Here is a 19,818-nt window from a genome sequence, read left to right as displayed (position 1 = left end):
CACATCCAGAAACTCACCAGCTTGTAGGACTCTCTTTTGGGTTAAACACATATCCAGGTGTCAGAAGAGAAATGTGAAGGCGCTGAACGCGAAGCTAATTTGAAAAGTAAAACTTCATTGGTGGACTGACCCTTACGGAGCATTATTCCAGGTGCTTCGTGTTACAGGTGGGGAAGTGAGTCACTTGCACCCCTGAGGGTAAGCTTTCAAGTCCAGCGTGGGGACCAGCGGCAGTTCCTCTCCTTCCATGTTTCATGCACAAACGACCCGGCGCACGGAGAAAGCTGTACAGAGCCACAGTTCCGGGGGCTTGTTCCGGAGGCTGAGTGTGTCATGCTGGGTGTGCTGCTGCTGGCAGCCCGGGAGAGGCCGGCCAGCTGGGGTCCACCTTGTGCCCGGGCTCATGCACCATCGCGGTTCCCGGAGATCAGCTCCTGCCTGCGGGGATGGTGAGGTCGCCCTGCTCTGGGCCAGCTTGCCTGGGCCGCACAGCGGACCCGGCACCACATCTCCTTCGGCCGGACCTCAGCAGCACCTTTGCAGAGCCAGTCAGGGAAGCCCTGCGGTGCTGCTGGCGAGTAAGAGCTTCCCGCTAGAGCCCAAGGTGCCCTCAAGGTACATTTTTACCACCGTTGCTGACTGGGTCAGGCCAGCCTGGACCGCTGGAAGGGGAAGAAGGGTTTCACAGTCAGAAAAGTCTGGGTTTGTCCTTGGTTCTGATGCTTGTTAGCAGTCTGAGTTCGGATAAGGTACCAATTTTCTCTGAATGTCAATTTCTCCGAGGCTTGCTTTCCCCTCTATGTCAGGGGAATGATAATATCGACGATGCATATTTTCTAAGATCAGAGAGCACAGACGGCTCTGCGGGTAGATGCTCGTCCAGTGACGGCGATGTGTCCACGAGCGGCACTTCCTGAGGTTCCCCGGGAGAATGAGCCACAGACTAGCTCCCACCATGGAGCGGCTCCCCAGTGGTGGGGGCTGGGCTTCTTGTTCCTTGTGCTGTTCCTAGCCCATGCCTTCGTGCAGACAGTGACAGCTCGGTTGCAGCTAAGCTTGGAGGGTCTGGCCAAGGGAACTGCTCCCTGGCTATTTCAGGCAATGTGGAAGTCAGTGCACATACCGAGATACAAAACCAGGGACCCTCCTGCAGGACACGGCAAGTTCCTATATTCTGTTGCTATTGCACAAACCGCAGAGGTGTGTGATAAGCGGGAGTGCTTGGACTGGAATCAGAAAAAGGAAGTTACGATGGCCATGGCAGGTGCAAGCTGCCCAGTTCCTGTCAATCAAAATCCCCATCTTAGTCTTCATGGGGGATCCCTCAACTTTTGGAAATAACCGAGTCATTTGAGGCAGGATGTAGGGCTCTGGGCTCTGCTGTTCTCTGCTGGTGGGAGCTCTCAGCCCTTGGCTGATGGAGGAGGTGGGGACACTTGCTAACTGAAGAGGGCTTGGGGCAGCACCCAGGCGTCTGCTGGTCCTTGCCCTAGAATGGGATGTCAAGTCTCTCAGGGAGCCTCCAGCACTACTCGTTCCTCTGTCCTCCCAGCCATTGTCTGCAGGGACGCTCGCCACAAGAGGGGTCCCCCTACATGTGCTCTTGTCCTTGCCCTGGAGCTGGCTCTTGGAGACCGCACTCCTGCTCCTGGTTCCCACTCTTTGTCTTCAAGATGGCCACCTCACCACCTCTAGCTTTGTCTCTGTGCGTCCCAGGACATTCCTCCGAAGTCTTGATTTAATCCACTGAGTGTCCTGCTATCTGTTTAAAATCAGTGCCTCTTTGTGAGGAAATCTGAGATCAGACACTCTCAGCAGACAGGCCAGGAGGGGGCTGATACAGAAGAGAAACCAGGTCTAGGGTGGGGGCAGCTTGCCTTGTCTGCGGGGCTGGGCCCTAAAAAGTGACTGAGGCCCCAGAGCACATCCATGGAGGGCTCTCTGGGATTAGGCCCCTCCTGGAAGTGCAGGCAGATTTTAGGAGCCTGGAGGCAACAACACACACAATGGGAGTGGGGTAAGGTGTGGCACGTATGGGGGCTGGTGTGAGCCGCAGGGCAAGAGGCAAGGGTGTTCTGCCGACATCTAGCCTGAACTGGCTGTGCTCTCATGTATATTCACTTGTTTAATTCTTTCCACAGCCTTTTGAGAAGATATTGTTCCCATTTTACAGGTGTAGGTATGGAGGCTCAGAGACCGTAAGGCACGAAGGCAGAAAGCTAGAGAGAGGTCGAGCGAGGATTTGAATGAGATCTGTCTGAGGCTGCTCTGGGTCTGCCCTAGGAGCTGGGTCAGGATGCAGTGAGACAGGTCCTGCCTGAAAGTCCAGGTTCAGGGTGGTGGTGGTGTCTTACTGGGGAATCAAGGCTGCCATATAGCCAGACTCAGAGGTCCCGTTCCCAGACATCCTGAGCTGGTCTGCTGGTGGGCCTGGCACCCTTGGCCCCCGCCCAGCTCACAGTCAGCCCAGGAGCTGCTGTCAGGCCTCCACACACAGCTCCTCATCTCGCTCTGGACTTCTTTAAGGAAGCACTCCTCCAGGGGCTTGCGACCTCTTCCCAGGCCTCTTGCCTCTCCTGGGGCCACCTCGAAATCCCCTGAGACCTTGTAGAAACCATGCTCGCCAGGGGCCCACCCAGACCAGTGAAGTGGTCATCTCCAAGGAGCAAGGCCCCCCCAAGGGGTTCTGGTGCGCGGCCTGGGTTGGCGAGGATTGCTCTGTTTCTAGACGCGTTGAACTATGCTTCATCCCGTCGGATTCTCTTGGATGTCCCTTTGCCTCTGTGTTTCCAAAGCAACCCTTCCTCGCCTGCACCTGGGCTGTACTTTAGCCTCCTGGCTCTTCTAGCTTCTTGTCTTTCCCTCCTCCAGACCTGGCTTAGTGCAAGCCAGGAAGCACATTTCTAAAATATGTTTATCGGGTTGTTCTCCTCTTCCACACCTTCAAGATCTCCTCGTTATCTAGAACACCACGTCCGTGTCAGCCTACCCTCCTGGTCCTTCCTGACTCAGCTGCACTGTGATTTCCCGTGATGCCCGCGGGCACCCTTCTCCCCTCTGGAGAGCCGGGCTGCTTGCACTGACCTTGTTGCCTGCTCACCGTCCTGTTCCAGCCCTTTAGCTGGTTCTGGTCTGTGCTGTGCTGTTAGTGAAGCCCTTTTGAGCAGCAGCCTCAGTAGGACAGGGAGAGGCAGGATTGGTTGGTTCTCAGCTGCAAAGACAGCTGGGGGGTGTATCTTTTACCCACAACCCCAAATCTGGCTCCTCCTTGCTCCTAAGAAGCTACAGCCCGACGCTGTGGCTGCCGCATGGTACTTGCTCAGCAAATGCTGAGGACTTCACGACAAGCAGGAAGGGCTGCCTGGAGGAGGGTTCTGCGCGCCGTCATCTAGCACTGCCATGCTGCTGAGCTCTGAGGGAGGCTAGAGCTCTCTCTGGAACTGCGGCTTTTCAGGAGCTCAATGCAGCCCCCGCGGGCAGTCTCGGGCCCCAGGGAGCACCTGCTACAGTCATGACAAAGCTTGGTCGCTTCTCCTCTTGCTCTTTCAGGGACAGCTGGTACTCACCCTGGTGGCCCGGTGAGGCGTGGGACGTGGTGGTCTGAGGAGAGGGAAGTGGGAGGTGGAGAGTGTCTGTGGACAGGGCTCTCTGGGGGACCGAGGGGAAGCCAAGGTGGTTGTGGTTGTGGCCGTCCTCCGTGCCTCGGCTGTGTGGCCCCTGGGCAAGGCAGGCAAGGAAGGAGGTCATATGTTCCATGCTCAGAGGTCTCTGGTTTGGGGGCCTGCAGCGTGGAGCCTCTCGAAGCCAGCAGAGGCAGAAGCTAAAGGAACGGTATCACCTCTGTCTCCTGCCCGTGTCACGTCACACGGGTGCACATGCCCCTGATGTCATTTCTGTTCCTGGAATTTCGCCTTTTCCAGAATGTCATGGAAATGAGGTAACACAGTGTGTGGCCTTTTGAGACTGGCTCCTGTCACGTGGTGTCAGGCCTCTGAGGTCCATCGGGTTGCGGTGTGGATCAGTAGCGTGTTCTTTTTTACCGTGGAGGAACATTCCATTGAGCGGCTATACCTGAGTTTGTTTATTCCTTCACCCCCGAGGGACATTTAGGCTGTCGCCAGGCTTGGGGGCTATGAATAGACTTGCCGTAAACATTCATGTGCAGGTTCTGGACGGACGCGAGTGTTTATTTCTCTGGGTAAACACCCAGGAGCGTAACTGCTGCGTGGGTATATGTTTAACTTTCTCAAAAAACTGCCCTTAGTGGCTGGACTGCTTGTGTTCCCATCAGTCAGGGTGAGAGTTGTGGTGTCTATGCATCCTTGCCAACACGTAACAATTTGTGTGTGTTTGTTTGTTAAAGACATTCGAATAGGCACATCCTGGTATCTCAGTGTGGTCTTCATGAGCAGTCCACTAACTGTCCGCCTCGAAACTTCTGCTTGCAGTAGGCTGGGAGTGAGCAGAGCGTCCGTATAACCATAACTTCTCCTACAACAGATCCTTCTTTTCAGTTTACTTTTAACTTGTAAGCTGTCCTGTTAGCAGGAAATGCTGGGGAAGAGGAAGCAAAGCCTAGCCCCACCTTGCCCATGTATTTGGAACAAGAATGGCTTTATTTTTTTCTGAGAGCTCTAGGTGGAGGCCAGGTCCTTGCTGACACAGGAGCAAGGAGTCTGGATCTGCTGACATGCAGCGAGGAACTGACTTTCAAAGGGAAAGGAAAGCAGATCACTTCTAACCTCGCAGGGGAAGTGTGCTGTTCTGTTCTGTCTCGTCTGGTTTAGAGGCTCCCCCGGCTCTGGGGCCTGGGGGCCATGGTCTGTGATGTCGGTGGTAAACAGGTATGCCTCTGTACAACCCAGGGGTGGGAAGAGTCACATATGCTGATGAGAAACAGGGAGAGGATTCTGTCTTGAATCTTACCATAGCAGCTCTTCGTCACCAGGTTTGAGCTTCTCCACAGAAGACCTGAGGCCCAGGCTTCCCTGCGACCTGCCCCGCGAGAGAGCGGCTCCACACGCCTTCCTGCTCCATTTTCCCTGGAGTCTCTTCCTGGCACCTTAGCTCCAGGGGCTGCTAAATCACATCTTATATCCTGAGATTTTACCTGTTGGCAAATCACTTCACAGAAAGCCAGGGAGGACACGGTCCATGGAATGTTGGTTTAGCAGCACGAATATCCGCAACCCAGCGGATTCTCCAGGCTCTGGATGTTATCCTCCAGTGCGCAGCCGTGAGCCGGATGCCCTGGGCGCTCTGTCTCTGACCCTGGGGGCCCACGTGGCCACTCCCTGGGAATCCCTCCCGGAATCGTCACTAGACGCATCCTCTGGTTCCCTGCCCACGTGCGCAGACAGGGAACACCGCCCCTGCACCGGCCCACCGCACACAGCCACAGGCTCGCAGCCCACTCAGGCACCTCTCCAGCCACTCTGCGCTGACTCACGGTCCCACATCTCTTCTGTGGTCAATGCATAAAGGCCAGAGGGTAGAACTGAGATCACCAAGGTCATTTCAGTGAGGAGAAACCTAGTGTCAGAGAGGGGAAATAACTTGGTGAAGGCACCACAGCAGCCCGGCTGGGACTGGACCCCTGCCCTGGGATTCCCATCCCAGCCCTGAGGCTCCCCTCTGCCTTGGGGGCTGCATGAGTGGGCGGCTTCCTGCCTAGCACCTCTCTCTTGCTGCCTCACGCAGGCTGCAGGAAAGCAAGGCCTCTAGCCTGCCTGGTTGGACGTGCGAGGAACCATGACTAAACCGTGCTGTGTGTCACATGCCCTAAGCCTGACTGGGAAACAGCTCACTGGCAGAGAGGCGGCCTGGAGAGCCCTGGGACCCTCCCCGCCCCCCAGCATCCAGTCCTCTGGTTCTGCCAAAGCCATCTTTCCCTTAACCTTGCCCCATCCCCACCCCCACCCTGCTCCGCCCTGCAAACTTCCACCTCTCCAAGAGATCTTTATGGGGAGGCACGCCTTCCCTCAGCCTGGGTTACCTGCCAAGCAGGTGTCCAAGCCCTTCTGTCTACCCAGGGCCCCAAACCAGCTCTTGTTTGAGCTTAGCCTCCAGTGTGCATTGCTGCCTACAGACTCAGGACGGATTCTGCTTTGGCCGCTGACTGACAATGGCACCCTGGGTGGGTCCCTTCCCTGCTCCGAGCCTTGGTACCAGCTGTAGACGCAGGCTGATAACTTTGACATCGCTGGAAGGTAGGAAGATTACGTGAAGTGATGCAGGTAAAGGCCTGTACCAAGGGGGCACCAATAAATGACCATCCATCCCCCCATCCTAACGACATGTGCCAAGTACTGACTTAACCCTGGTGCCCTGTGAGGGATCCTGCTATTATCCCATTTTATAAATGAGGACAGAGGCACTGTATGTTTCATCTATTTGGTCTAAGCCATTGATTCAAACTGGAGTGTCCTGGTTCCAGAGTCTCTGCTGGTGGCTGATACGCTGTGTGTATTAGAATAGAATCTATGGAAGTTTGGGCTTTGAAGTGGTGTTTGTTCAAATTGTTGATTTTTGTGAAAAAATGCCCTCAGCTCCCATTCTCATCAGGTGAGGCCAGTGGGTGGGGTCAGGGATCTTGTGGGTGAGAATCTGTCTCTTTTTGAAATTCTGATGTTCGTTCATCATGGATTTTTTGGTATTAATTTTTATTTTCAAAGATATTGCATTAAAGTGTTATTTATCTGGGCTACTGAGATTTTACACGTTCCCTTACATCTTCTGCCTGAGGTGAGTGTCTTACTTGCCTCCCCCTAAACCCAGCCCTACCCCAGTGAACCTACCCCAGCTTATTGCATTTTGCCCAGGATAGGAAAGCATTAGCACCTTCTTACAGAGGTAAGAAGGCACTTTTGATAATGAAGTAGGTTAGAAGGATTTCTTCTTGCCATTTGTCACGTAGCCCTGAGAAGTTAGTTACGCCTTGTCACCTTCCTCTTCCAAATAAAACTGAAGTAGGTCTAGAACCGGGAGGGGGGATGGCCACAGCCTGACAACTGAGTTAGACAACTTCTCCCTGGGATTTCACAGATCCCCATTTGTTAGAAATTCTTGTTTTGAAAACATCTCTATTGAAGAGAATGTGTTTCAAACGTTTCACTTCAGTAAATATGGCTTCTTAATTTCAGAGGAAGTCTGAAGTGGTTTCCGATATCTCCCCTGCATATCCAGCCACTTTCCCCAGGACCACATTTTCACCTTATTATCTCACCTTCTTAGTCTGAAAATGTGGCATGGCGGCGAGCCCACAGAAGGGTTATTGAATGGATCTATTAGTAGTGCCTGTAGGTGTGGCTACAAAATGACTTTTATGTGCTGGAGGCAACACTTAGCTTGGCTCTAACAGCCATCCTGTGCGTTGCGTTACCTGTGCTGGACCTGGGACTGGTTCTGTTGGTGATGGAGATGGTGGTTTGGTTGGGACATAGGGACTGTCAGAGTCTGGGAAATCCAAGTAGAGATCTTGAAGTGAGAAAAGAGACCTTGTTTAGAAGAGGGCTCTGGACTACAGAGAGAGAGAGAGAGAGAGAGAGGGAGGGAGATTTGGGTGCCATCAGTATATAGGTTCCTTCATTCATTCATTCATTCATTCATTCGTTCATCCGTTTATACAGGAACATTTGGTTGAGCACCTATGCCGTGCCAACCACTGACCTAGGTGCACTGCCTTCCTTCATGGGGCTAACAGTCAGTGGATCTGTGGCTCTCAGGGGGAGGAGCCCACGAAATGAAAACACTTGCCGTCTGACTCCAGAAAACCACTGCAGGGATCCCTGAAGGAGACTGAGCACCAGACAGGCAGAAAAGCAGGGCAGCAAGATATGTGGCGAGATGCAACAGAGATGCCATTGCTTTTTCACCTACCAAGTGAGCACAAATGAAAAAATGATAAGTCAGAAAGTGTGAACTCGTGTGCATTCTTGGTCAGAGGACTATACAGTGATGCAGAGTTTAAGGAGAAATGGTTTGGAAATATGCGTCAAGATCCAGCTATTTCCTTTGCAGGAATTTAAGAATGTATTACAAGCTATCATTTAGTCACCGATACATGCAAAGACTTAGATAGGAGGCCTATCATCATAGTGTTATTTATAGTAGTGAATAATTTGAAACTAGTTAAATGAATGATCAACATGGCTCTACGATCACCATAAGCCATTCAAAATGACGTAGACGATCTTGAACATGGAAAATATTCATGAGATGTTTTTGTGACAAAAAAGTTGTGAACTAATTTAAAAGAAGATATTTGTGATTTTTAAAACCAATGAAGGAGAAGTTTCTAGAATATACGCCCTCAAAGCAATAAGAAAAAGACTGGCAAGAAAAAAATAAACAAAGGTTACAGATAGTCAGCTGGCAGAGAAGGAACTACAAATAGCTAAGAGGCATCTGTGCTGCTCAGGCTCATTAGAGAAATGCAAATTAAAATGACAATGAGGGATCACTTTACTTCAATCAGATTGGCAGACATTAGAGAGCCAGGTAATTGGTGAGATGGAAGAGGAGCCTGTGGGCAAAGTGTGGTCTGGTGCCAGTTTCCTGGAAGCATCTTAGTTGGTGATACTTTGTTGAAGTAAGCAGGTGTATAACCTTGACTCAGCTCTCCTGCTCCCAAGTCCATACCCAGAGGCAGTCACATGCAGCCCCATGAAGGGACCTGCATGGGAAATGTCCAGAACAAAATTGAGTGCAGTATGGAAAGTTGTGGGCAATCTGGCCGTGACTGCAGAGTGAACAAGTCCAACAGGCACGTGATGCCCACTTTGTAACATGGGGCAGCAGTTAGAAGAAACGAAGCTGACAAACACAGAGCCACATAGGTAGGTCTGAAGGCATATGCTGAGTGAAAAAGTGAGTGGCAGAAAAGATGCAGAAGGTCATTTGGGGAATTCAAAATGCCTGTATTCAGAAATCATGTCATCTGTACCACGTTTTATAGGGACCCAGGTTGTGAAGCAGGTGGGGTGGGCAGGGTGGGGAAGAAGGCAATGTGAGTGGGAAATGGGGGCCAAGCAATAAGTGAATCAACCAACGAAGCCAGACAGGAGCCTGGTCCAGGGCAGGGAGGACTACGCTGGGATGTGAGGCACCCACCACCTGCTCCTGAGGGCCAGCCCCACAAAACAAAACTCCTACCAAGCCCCAGCCAACCAACCATCAAAAGTAAAAGTATAAAGTTTGCTTCAACAATATTAGGAGGATTTTTTTTTTTATTAAACAACATATTCATAGATAAAGGTCGGAACACCAACTGGCATTTTTCTAGGTATAGGCAAGCTGGTGTCAAAGGCTCAGAAACATCCAGAGTAAAGCCAGTGCATCACTGAGATACTAATTAGTGAAAACTGATGGTGCACACACCAAAAAAGACACTTTACGACATGGGAGCACTCAATCCAAAACACGGGATGAGGCTCAGGGGTATATTGTTACAAAGCAGCTTATATAGTGAGACAGCAGTGACTTCATTCTTCACAGTGAGTGGTTATAATGTTAGAATTTTTTAAATGACAGGCAGTTGGTCAGTGGTTGCCTCATATCAATCTTGGAAAACAGTTTAAGTTTTGCTTCTGATTTCCAGATACGTAAGCAAGAAACAACTGAGGTCAAGTTAGTCTTGCAAAATAAGTTAAATTAAGCTTTGCTTGTATGACTAAACTGGTTTTGTCTGCTCAGGGAATTTTCAAGGTTGGTTTGTTTTTTGTTTTAATACTTCATATTCTTCCCGATATTTGGTTCCTTTCCTATTTTGACACTGAACTTTGTAATAAGAAAATGAAGTTTGAGAGTGATAAGCATGTGTGCTGGAAGGAGCGCTAGGGACTCATGGAGTTGTGTGCATAAAGGGTGAGAATGTTTCAAAGGGGGATGGTAAGTCTGGCCACATGGCCCTTCGTCCATTCCCATTCTAGCCTGCAGGGAGGTGTGTGCTGGGCTAAAAATAAAGCATGAAATAGCCCAGAGAAGAACACTGGTGGTTCCATCTTTGTGTGCCCAACCCTCTGGTTGCTACCCCATGATGTGTGGTTGTTGGTCACCGACCAGACTCCACAATGGATGCCTACATGGTGACACTGTGGTCAGGGAGGGCTTTTTGCAGGAAGCCTGGACATTCTGGGCTGCACGTGGAGTTTCCTATACTCCTGACATGCAACGAACAAATCTTTGCTGTGCTGTGAGTCAGTCATGACTCAACTAAAGACTAGGACAATTGAGAAGTTGAGGACACAAGGGCATCTTCTCAAGGTTACCCTTCTGGCCAATCGGTCTTTGGCTATTTTTACTGCATAAGTTCTCGTCTCATGCCTACTGACCCAAGATCAGCAGCTTGCACCCAACACCCCTGTGTGCTCTAATAAAGGAGCTCTTTAAAGTTAGCATGGGGGGGGGGGTTCAAGAGTCCTTTTGAAGACTAAGTTCTCTAAAAATATGGAATGTGAACCAAATCATGCTGAGAGTGAAGAACCTATATCCTTTCAGACTCGTGTGGTAGAGGGGCGTTACCACTGCAGATATAGAATTACAGGCCTGTGCAAATACGGGTGACAGTTGCACATACCCCTTCTACTTTCTCCACCGTTTAGAGGAGGAACAGCAGCAGGTAATAAATAAAACAGAACCAAACAACAGCAAAAAAAAAAAAAAACAAAAACAAAAAAACACGCTTTGGTGTTAAAGGTTTGCACTTCAACTGGACATCTAGCTGCCCGTATGCCTTTGCCCAACCAGCTTCCTTCCTTATATAGAGAAAATAAAAATGCCCATTTCTCCCCCGAGTCTGGGGAAAGAGCCCAGCACAGTGCCAGACACATGTCAGATTGTCCCTATAAAGTCACATCTAAGTCAGAATCTCCTTTAAAAAAAGTCTTCCTATTTTTGTCAGTTTCCTTTCAGATTATCAGGGGAACCATCTGCAATAGGAACTGAACCGCGTGAGTGCAGCACCTTGTCCCACACCCAGCTTCATCAGGAAGTGCTGTGACAGGTCTTGACATTTCTGGTTTTTTGTTCTGAATTCAGATCTGCTTTGCTAAGGCATGGAGGCAGAAGACGTTTCAAGGGCTGAAGACAGAGCTGAGTATCCGGGTTCCAAAAATGAAGGCCAGCCTGATGTTGCTCAGCCTGACCTCCCACGTGGAGGGCAATCTCCTGGTCCCACTGCTCTCTGGGAGATGCTAGAGAAGAAATTTCTGGAATACCAGAAGTTGGCCCATGGGAGCCCGTCTGAACATCAGCAGAGCCTGTTGAATCTCCTCCCACTGTTCCTGAAGGTCAGTATTCTTATTTTTGAAACTGTAAGAAGACGATACAGTGCTCTGGGGACACTTCTGGGATGATCGGAAGCCGGAGTTGGTGGTTTTAATATCATCACAAGTGGTCCCTATTGGGTTTCTTAGAGGGGAGTGTTGTGCTATTTAATAAAGATGGCAAGCAAGGCTCATCTCCAGGATGAGAAAGAGTTGGAAAGGACAGTTGGCTCTTGAGTAATATTGTCTCCTTAGTTAAAAAAAATTATATTGTTCAACCACAATCCCGGTGTGGGAGCCAGAGAAAGACCAGCTCCTCTGAAGTTAGGGAAAGAATGTGTGTCCTGGGTTGCAGGGATGGCAGGTAACCTCAAACACCAGCAATGCCAACAGTGAGGCCTGGGAGAACCCAGCCACGGGCATGGGAGAGAAGCCCAGCTTGTCCACTGAGCTGCCATTCTGGCCAGTGGCAGCTGGTGACAGTTTGGGTACAAAGGATTCCCTTTGTTATCTCAGAGCAAAGGTCCTGCCCATGAGGTCTGCTTTATAGTTGAATATATTGAAGTTAAGTTGCAGAGTTGGAAACATGTCTTTTTATGAGGACTTAATTTTGCTTGACTATTGATTCTTGGTTATTATTTAAAAAAAAACCATATAGGTACATTCAAAGCACAGAGAATATGAGATACCTTTCACATTTGAAACTAGACTAAGACAGATGGAGACCTGGCTGGTTTTCATTGGGGAATTCCCTTGCTGATTTGTTTCATCTAACTTATTAACCAGAAATAGTTAAGGACTTCCAAAGATGAATCAGAATCTTCTTGGGATCGTATTTCTAGGATGCGTTGAGTACTTAGGCATGTCTTTCTGTAAAAAATTTTTCCAAGTAACTTACCGTCCATGAATTCATTATTTTCCTCCATCTTTTGGACTTGTATAGCTCATCCATTCCATTTCACAGATTGGATAACTGGCACATAAAGAACGTACTGGAAAAGAAGAACTAGGAGAGGACAGACAGCTCAGGTTTCTCATTCTTAGCCCTCCCTGCCCTGACAACCCTGCTTCTGGAGGGTGGTTTAGTCTCCCCCAGTTCTCAGGTCAACTTTGCCTTATGGAAAGAAAAATCTAAACAACATCTTGCCCCCCCCCCCGCCCCACCAAAATTTGCTGCTCTCCGTGCATGTGGGCTTGGCCATCACATTATCCCTTTGCCACCCACTGGACATCCGTGGCTCAGTTGAAAGGACTCTTGTTCACGAGCCAGAGCTTGGTCCTCCTTCACTTCTTCCCAGATTGTTGATCAGAGAATTCATTCATTTGTTGTCCACATATTTATTAAACTTTTATACCCTGTGTTGGGGCCTGGGGCTCTGAGAGTTAAGAATATAGACAGAGGTTTTACCATCGTGGAGAGTTTAGTCCAGGGTGGAGGATAAATAGCACCCGGAATGTGTCGTATTTGCTTGTAGGGGTTAACGACTTTCAAAATGGAAAGTTTTCACGTGAAAATCAGATTTCCAGTGTCTCTTGAAAATTTTGGTAGATGTCAGTAGTACTAACCATTGGATGGAGATGGTGAGGGGCACCCCTTTTAGACAGAAGCTGGTCTCTGTTTCTCAGTTTATCTCAGTCCTCCACTCCCTAATATCTTTTACCCAACCCACGTTCCTCATTTATGTTGCCTGACCTGAAGGCATTTGAGCTTTGACCCCACATGTACACGCAGTTCCTATTACTGAACTTCGATATTGGTCCGTGTCTCCCAAGCTCTGCTCTTGTAACTAGAGGCACAATGGCCCTATTGTTGAACGCATGGGCTTTGGGGTCAGAGAGGGTGTCAAGTCCTGGCTCCATTACTAATTAGCTATGCATCCTTGAGCAAATTATTAAATATTGCTGAACCTCACTTTCCTTATCTATGAAGTGGAATCAATAACACTTTGCTGGGAGTCCGTGAGGGTGAGAGAAGATAATGATTGTAAAGTTCACAGCACATGGAGAGCAGACAGGATCCCAATGACCTTTCCACCAGCCGCCAGGATACTAACTGCGGGTGTGCCGTTTGAGATCCCATTGCCACAAGTCCCCAGACTGCTGACACAGTCTGATAGGTTTTGAGTCCCTGGAGCTCACCTCTGATGAACCCTGAAGAAGCAGAATATTACAGGCTTTTGATCTTTGCTTAAAATCTATATTCTTTTATTAAGTCCTACATGTCTACAAGCCTCTTGTTTCTGTGAAATTCTAACTAAGAAAACCCCACCAGAGTCAGAGCCCTTTAGGCTTCTTCATTAAGGGTTGGTGATGGAAAGAAACATGGGGAAGGTCAGAGGGTTTGTTTTGTTTTGTTTTGAGTGTAGTGCAGATAAAGTCTGAAATGTAGATGAAGATGGAGAACCCCGTTGGAACACAGGTCCTTGTGTAAGAAGTCAAGCTTGAAACCGCTCCGTTCGGACTGTTATAACCGCAAAACCGTGTTCTTCAAGGTTGTCTGTTACGCACTGCCTTGGAAATACATGAGAATTTAAAAAGTTATGCCAAAGGGGCGCCTGGGAGGCTCAGTTGGTTAAGCATCTGACTCTTGGTTTCGGCTCAGGCCAACATCTCAGGGTCATGGGATCCAGCCCCCTGTCTGGCTCTACATTCAGCACAGAGTCTGCTCGAGAATCTCTCTCCTTCTCCCTCTGCTGTTCCCGCTCAAGCACTCCCTCTCTCTAAAATAAATAAATAAATAAAATCTTTTAAAGAAGTAAAAGAATAAAAAGTTATGCCAAAGCCTTCGTCATGTTGGTTGTCATGGCAACCATGCCCCCTGTGGACCCTGAGACAACCGAGCGCTCTAAAGGAGTCCCGGACTACTTTGTTCAGTGGAGTGCAACTCTCTATACCTGACTCTTTTCACTTTGGGCCCAAGGAAAACTAGGATAATCTAGAATATTCTTTGTTTTAAGATAATGCACACAAGGCATGTTGAATTGCCGCTCCTGCTTGGAAAGGGCCGCGTGCCTGGGTTGCGGGCACTTGCCTGCCTGGCCCAGGCCCCGTGTCGGTCAGAGGCAGTATGCAAGGGGCAGCCCATGTGTAGTCAGGGCTCGGGTGAAGGTTGACAGCAGTGGTGCCCTGCCGCAGTGGCCGCCACCTGCCTCGACCTAGTGAGTCTTGAGATTTGGCAAGAGGTACTGTTCTGTGTGGGAGACTCCCGCAGAGCTGCTGCTTTCCCATCTTCTTCCCAAAGAACTTCCTTTTAGCCTCTTCGGCTTTCTCTCCTATTTGATTCCTCCAAATCCACAGCAGAGGACAATGTTTTCCCTAACTCTGCATTAACTGCTAGGCAAGCGCAAGGATGGGTTTGGTTGGTTCTGTAGCAAATCCCAGCCCCATTGCCTCCTGAGTGGAGAACAGCTGCAGGCTGTTGAAAAGTGAACCCATGCACAATCGAGGTGACTGTCTTGGTAGTAAGGAAGAACTTGATGGAATTTCAGGGCATTGGAACCCCAACAAGGAACTTCTCTGGAAGGATGAGTCAGAAAAGAAGTTCTCATCCAGAACTGCATGCTCTCCTCCCCCGCCAGACTCCATCGGGCCTCTCTTGAGGTCAGGGAGGAGCTCTTAGCCAGGGCAGGCGGGCCCTTTCACGGATACTAGCTAATACCATTCACCGCGCTCCACCTACCTCTTGTTTAGTGTTATGAGCCCTCATAATACCCGTGAGGTCGGCGCCATTTTGATCCCAGCCTTGCCGCTGAGGAAAGAGAGGTTTAGAGATGTTGCGTAACTTGGCCGAGGTCACCTCGCTCTTCGCGAGGAGCAGAACTTAACTGGGCCGCTCTGTCCAGGCCTGTGTCATTAGCCCCTGGGCTCCCTCCCTTGGGCAGTGCTGGGGTTCGTAGAGCAGAGCTCATTTGGCTTCCTTCCCTGTCCCGTGACTCCCTGGACATCCAGCTTCGCCTGGCTAGTACCGATTGTGTACAAAAGAATGTCATGCCCTCTCCATGTGATGTTTGGGCAGCCCCAGGATGTTGCAGACAAGAATGAGGTTTCATTGCCTCACACAGGAAGCAGCACAGAACTAATGACTTCTCAGCGTGCACAGCAGTGTTTCCACGAAGGATTCAAGCGACTGTTGCTGTGTTCCTGCCACGAGCCTTGGGCTTTGGTCTTTCTAGAACACTTCCTGTCATAGGGTCTCACACCAAGAGAAGAAAGCCTTCCTCTAGCAAGCCTGGGCTGATCCTGCTGGCTCTTGGTTGAGCTGACTTTGGGGGAAAAGGAAACACTGCAGATCCTCACGTTGCCCAGAGATATCCGGTGATAATAGACACCGGGAAAGCTGGAGCTATAGATGTAGCTGTTCAGGATTGTTCTTGGAATTTGTACCTTGAGAGAAAACAGGCAGAAAGCTAGGGAACCCCTGGCAGTGAATGCAAAATTCCTCACCGTCTGGGACAGACAGCCTGGGGTGGGGGGAACCAAGGGGGACGAGGGGAGCTCTGTGGATGTGCTAGATTAAAGATGCGAGAATGGGTCCACACGGCTCCCTTGAAGAGGTGGGATCCACATCCCCTCCCCTGGGATCTGGATGGATTTGTGATGACTCGGCTAATGGAATAGGGCAGACGTGACATTTGCAGGTCCAGGCTTCAAGAGACTTGCAGCTTTTTCTTCCCATCGCTTCTCACTTCCTGTCACTCTCAGGACCCTGCTGCCATGCTGTGGGGAAGTCTCAGCAGCCCTGAGTAAAAGCCTATGTGTAAAGGAACCAAAGCCCCCGACCTTGCTGCTGACAGCCAGTGCCAACTTACCAGCCATGTGGGTGTGCCGTCCAGCAGGTGGATCTCTAGCCCTGTTAGCTGCCCCAGCTGAACGAAGCAGAGAAAAGCTGTCCCTGCTGAGCCCTGCTCAAATTGCAGATCCATGAGAAAAATAAGCCCCTCAATTTGGGGGCGGTTTGTTGTGGACCGATCTCTAGCCAGAACAGTGGGTAACACGGGGAGGAATCATTCATTTCCTAGTGTGGAGGGATTGGAATTAACACTAACTCGATTGCACTTGGCAGTGAGTGTTCGTGCATGCGTGTGTGTGCATGTGTGCAGATATACAGGTAATTACAGGTACCTCTGAGACGCACAACACTGCCAGTGGTGCAGAGCTTATGCCTTTGAGTGTGGCCGATCATTCTCATATAAACCACGCGTGAACCCAACTGACAGCGGGAGAGAGAGAAGTAACATTAAATATAACAATAGGAATGAGCAGTAATTGTTCCCAAGTGTAGTGTCCTGAGGGAGCATTGAAGGTAAATACCCTTCTTTGTCCATCCCTGACATAGCCAACCTCAGAGTGGGGTCCACGACATGGCGAATTACCATCTCAGAGAAACAACATTTTGTGTGTGCAAGCAAAGTTTTGATGCATCACTTTTTTGTAAATTTAATTTACAGCGGAGAGGGTCATCTGTATCACACTAGCAGGGAAAATTCGCATGAAGTCTCTGAAATGTTTTGAGCTCACTTAAAGATCAAACCACCAAACTCGAGGGTAAGGAAGACATAGTAACATTGCAGCCATCCTTGAAAACCAGCCAGGTTCTGTCATTCAAAAGCTGGGGTTTTCTCCCATCCCCTTAAGAGCTTTTTTCATTCTCATCTTCCTTTGGAGGCCACAGCATCATTTTCTTTCTCTTTCTTCCATGGGAGAGACAGCCACGAGGCACGATGGTGCAGCTTAGATAATGTGAGTAAATAAAACTTAAAAAAAATATTGAGCAATATTCTCCCAGCATGCAAGTCCCAGTTTGGGAAAAAATTAGGTCCTTTTGGAAGCTGCCTTAACTCTTTGGGGGTCTCCATGGTACCATTCAGTAAATGATTGACTCTGTGCACCAAAGTGCACCCCAGTGGCCTGAAAGAGTTAATGTGGCCTCCAGAAGTGCCCATCGCGGTCCCAGGAAGGAGTGTGAGCCTTGGGAGACTCTGGCTGAGCATACAATTACTGTTCAGCTCACAGTGGCCCAATTTACTTTATTGTAGAGTGCCTGCAGGAGTCCCACTGCTTGAAGACGATCTGGATGCTTCTGAGTCGACTGCCTGCAAATTGGTCTTTGAGGGGTTTGCCCGAGCAGGGAGGAGGCACAGGAATTTGTTAGGAAGACATCATAGCAGAGTTTTCAGTCCTGGACAGGAGATAATCGTATCAGAAATTCCTAGCGGAAAGGACTGATTTTTTCTTTCCGGGGATTCAAATTACCAAGTGATAGCCGGTTTCCAGGGGGCAGCCATAAATTTCTTAGCTATGCACATGCAACCTGGGTATGAGTGAGATAGCTCTTCACTCTGCTGCTTACCTGATTCTCCGGGCTTACTCTCCTGCCTCAGCCTTAGTTTCTGTAAAGTGGGAATAATCATAACAACCCCAATTTCAAAGGTTGTCGTAGGACTAATGGAAACAATGCACATAAGGGCTTGGCCCAGCGATTGGCACAAACCCGGCATGCAATACATTCAGCCGTCAGTCTGCGTGTTGTGGATTCATAATCATGTATTCGCTTATCGAATATTTGTTGAAGGTCTACTATGTGCAATAGCTTTTAACATTCACTTAGCATGTCTGTAGTGTTTTTTCCTTTTTTAAGATTTTATTTATTTATTTGACAAAGAGAGAGTGAGCGAGTAAGTGTGAGAGCACAAGTGGTGGAGGGGGGAGAGGGAGAGGGAGAAGCGGGCTCCCGGCAGAGCAGGGATCCCCACGTGGGGCTTGATTCCAGGATCCTGGGATCATGACCTGAGCCGAAGGCAGACCCTTAACCAGCTGAGCCACCCAGGCGCCCCTAGCATGTCTGTAGTTTTAGCAAAGTTCTGATGAACTGCTTTTTTATTTACAAAGGAAAGGGGCAACTCTGTCCATTTATAGGGCAGACAATATAAGAAGTATTTCAGGTCACAAAGTTTTGTTCAAAACAAAATAAATATCCATGTACTCACCACCCATATAAAAGAAAGAAAACATTTCAGATAAACTGAAGCCACCTGGGAATGGGTGCTAGAGTTCATTCCCCTTCTGCCCTCCTCCAGTACAAACCCCCATCCTGCTGAGTTATCATTCCCTGTGGGGGAATATATGGATATAGTACATGCATCAAAGTGCATGAACATAGATATTCATTGAATATATTATATGGATACAATATGTATCATGTATATCCAAATATATCTATATCCACGTTATACGATAATATGAATACATTTTAATAATCCTAAGTGATATTATTGTGAATTTTATTTGTAGATTGACAGGTTTTCTAGATTCAAGATTCTAATATGCTTTGGCAACTTGCTTTTTACACCCAACATTCTATTTCTGGATTTATCCATATTGATACCTGTAACTCTATTTCTTTTTCAGTTCTGTATAGTATCCTTACATAAGTATGCCGCAAGTTATTCATTCACTGTCCTATTGATGAACATTGAGTTCTTCCAATGTGACACAATCATAGATAAGATGCTTAATAGTTCATGTTCATGTCTCCTTGTGCACATGTGCCAGCATTTCTTTTTTTTTTTATAATGATTTTTTATTATATTATGTTAGTCACCATACAGTACATCCCCGGTTTCCGATGATGTGCCAGCATTTCTATAGGGAATATGCCTAGAAGGGAATTGCTGGGCCATAGGATGTGTCCTCCTATAACTTTATTGGATTGGGTTAAATACTTTTCAAAGGGATTTTTTGCAAGTTGTGCTCCATCAGTAGATCATGGGGGTTTCCTGGTGCTTTCCCACATTTAGTATTGTCAGGCTTTGCGTTCTCACTAACCAGAAAAATATGACTATCTCATTGCACTTTTAATTTGCATTTTCCCGATTATTAGTAATTTGGTATTTAGTGTATCTTTTATAAGTTACTTGTTTCATTTGCCTATTTAAAAAAATGAGGGTTTTTTTTTTATTAATTTGTAGGAATCTGGATACTATTCCTTTGTCTGTTATATGCATTGAAAATATTTTTTCCCAATCTGTGGCTTATTTCCCTTGTATGTAGTATCCTCTAATATAGAGAAAAATTCTAGAAGGTTTTTACCCTTTAATGAATGCGGTGTCTACAGCAAGGAAACACATTTCCCCCTGGAATTTTATTGCTTTTCTCACCTTTTCTAGAAGGACGATCTCTGCTTTAAAAAACTCGGTCATGTCTTTGGGCAGGAATATAATTTAATATGGCTGGTGAGCAGGAGCAGTGAATGGCAGTCCAGCAAAACCGTATTTTGTTGAGGCCACTAATTGCCAGGAACGTGCTCAGAAGCCTACCTTCCTGGGAAGGTGGGAAACCAGAAATGGGGAGTTGCCAGGAACTCAAGTCCTGTGCCAAGAGTAGTCACTCCATTCTGACTATTGGTCTAGAGAGAGCTCTCCTCATCCTGGGACTAGTAACGTCTGCCTGTGACAACACAGGCGAACAAAGAGAGAAGATTCTAATGAGAAGCAGACTGGGAGGGAATTCTGAAAAGGGTCAGGCATCCTAAGTGGAATTTTAAAATTAATGACTT

At 48.4% G+C, this 19,818-nt stretch overlaps 1 protein-coding gene across 1 annotated transcript in view; it reads left to right on the top strand.

Moving 5' to 3' along the window:
• Positions 1-19,818, top strand: part of WDFY4 (WDFY family member 4) — a 282,866-nt gene that overhangs the window by 7,852 nt on the left and 255,196 nt on the right. The window contains exon 2 of the mRNA XM_040624184.1: positions 11,038-11,288. Within this exon, the coding sequence (XP_040480118.1) occupies positions 11,055-11,288 (234 nt within the window). The 5' untranslated portion in view covers positions 11,038-11,054. The remainder of the gene's footprint in view (positions 1-11,037; positions 11,289-19,818) is intronic.

This window comes from Ursus maritimus, unplaced genomic scaffold (assembly GCF_017311325.1).
Source record: "Ursus maritimus isolate PB19 unplaced genomic scaffold, ASM1731132v1 scaffold_7, whole genome shotgun sequence".
NCBI classification, from domain to species: domain Eukaryota; kingdom Metazoa; phylum Chordata; class Mammalia; order Carnivora; family Ursidae; genus Ursus; species Ursus maritimus.
This window is presented reverse-complemented; position numbering and strand designations above follow the sequence as displayed.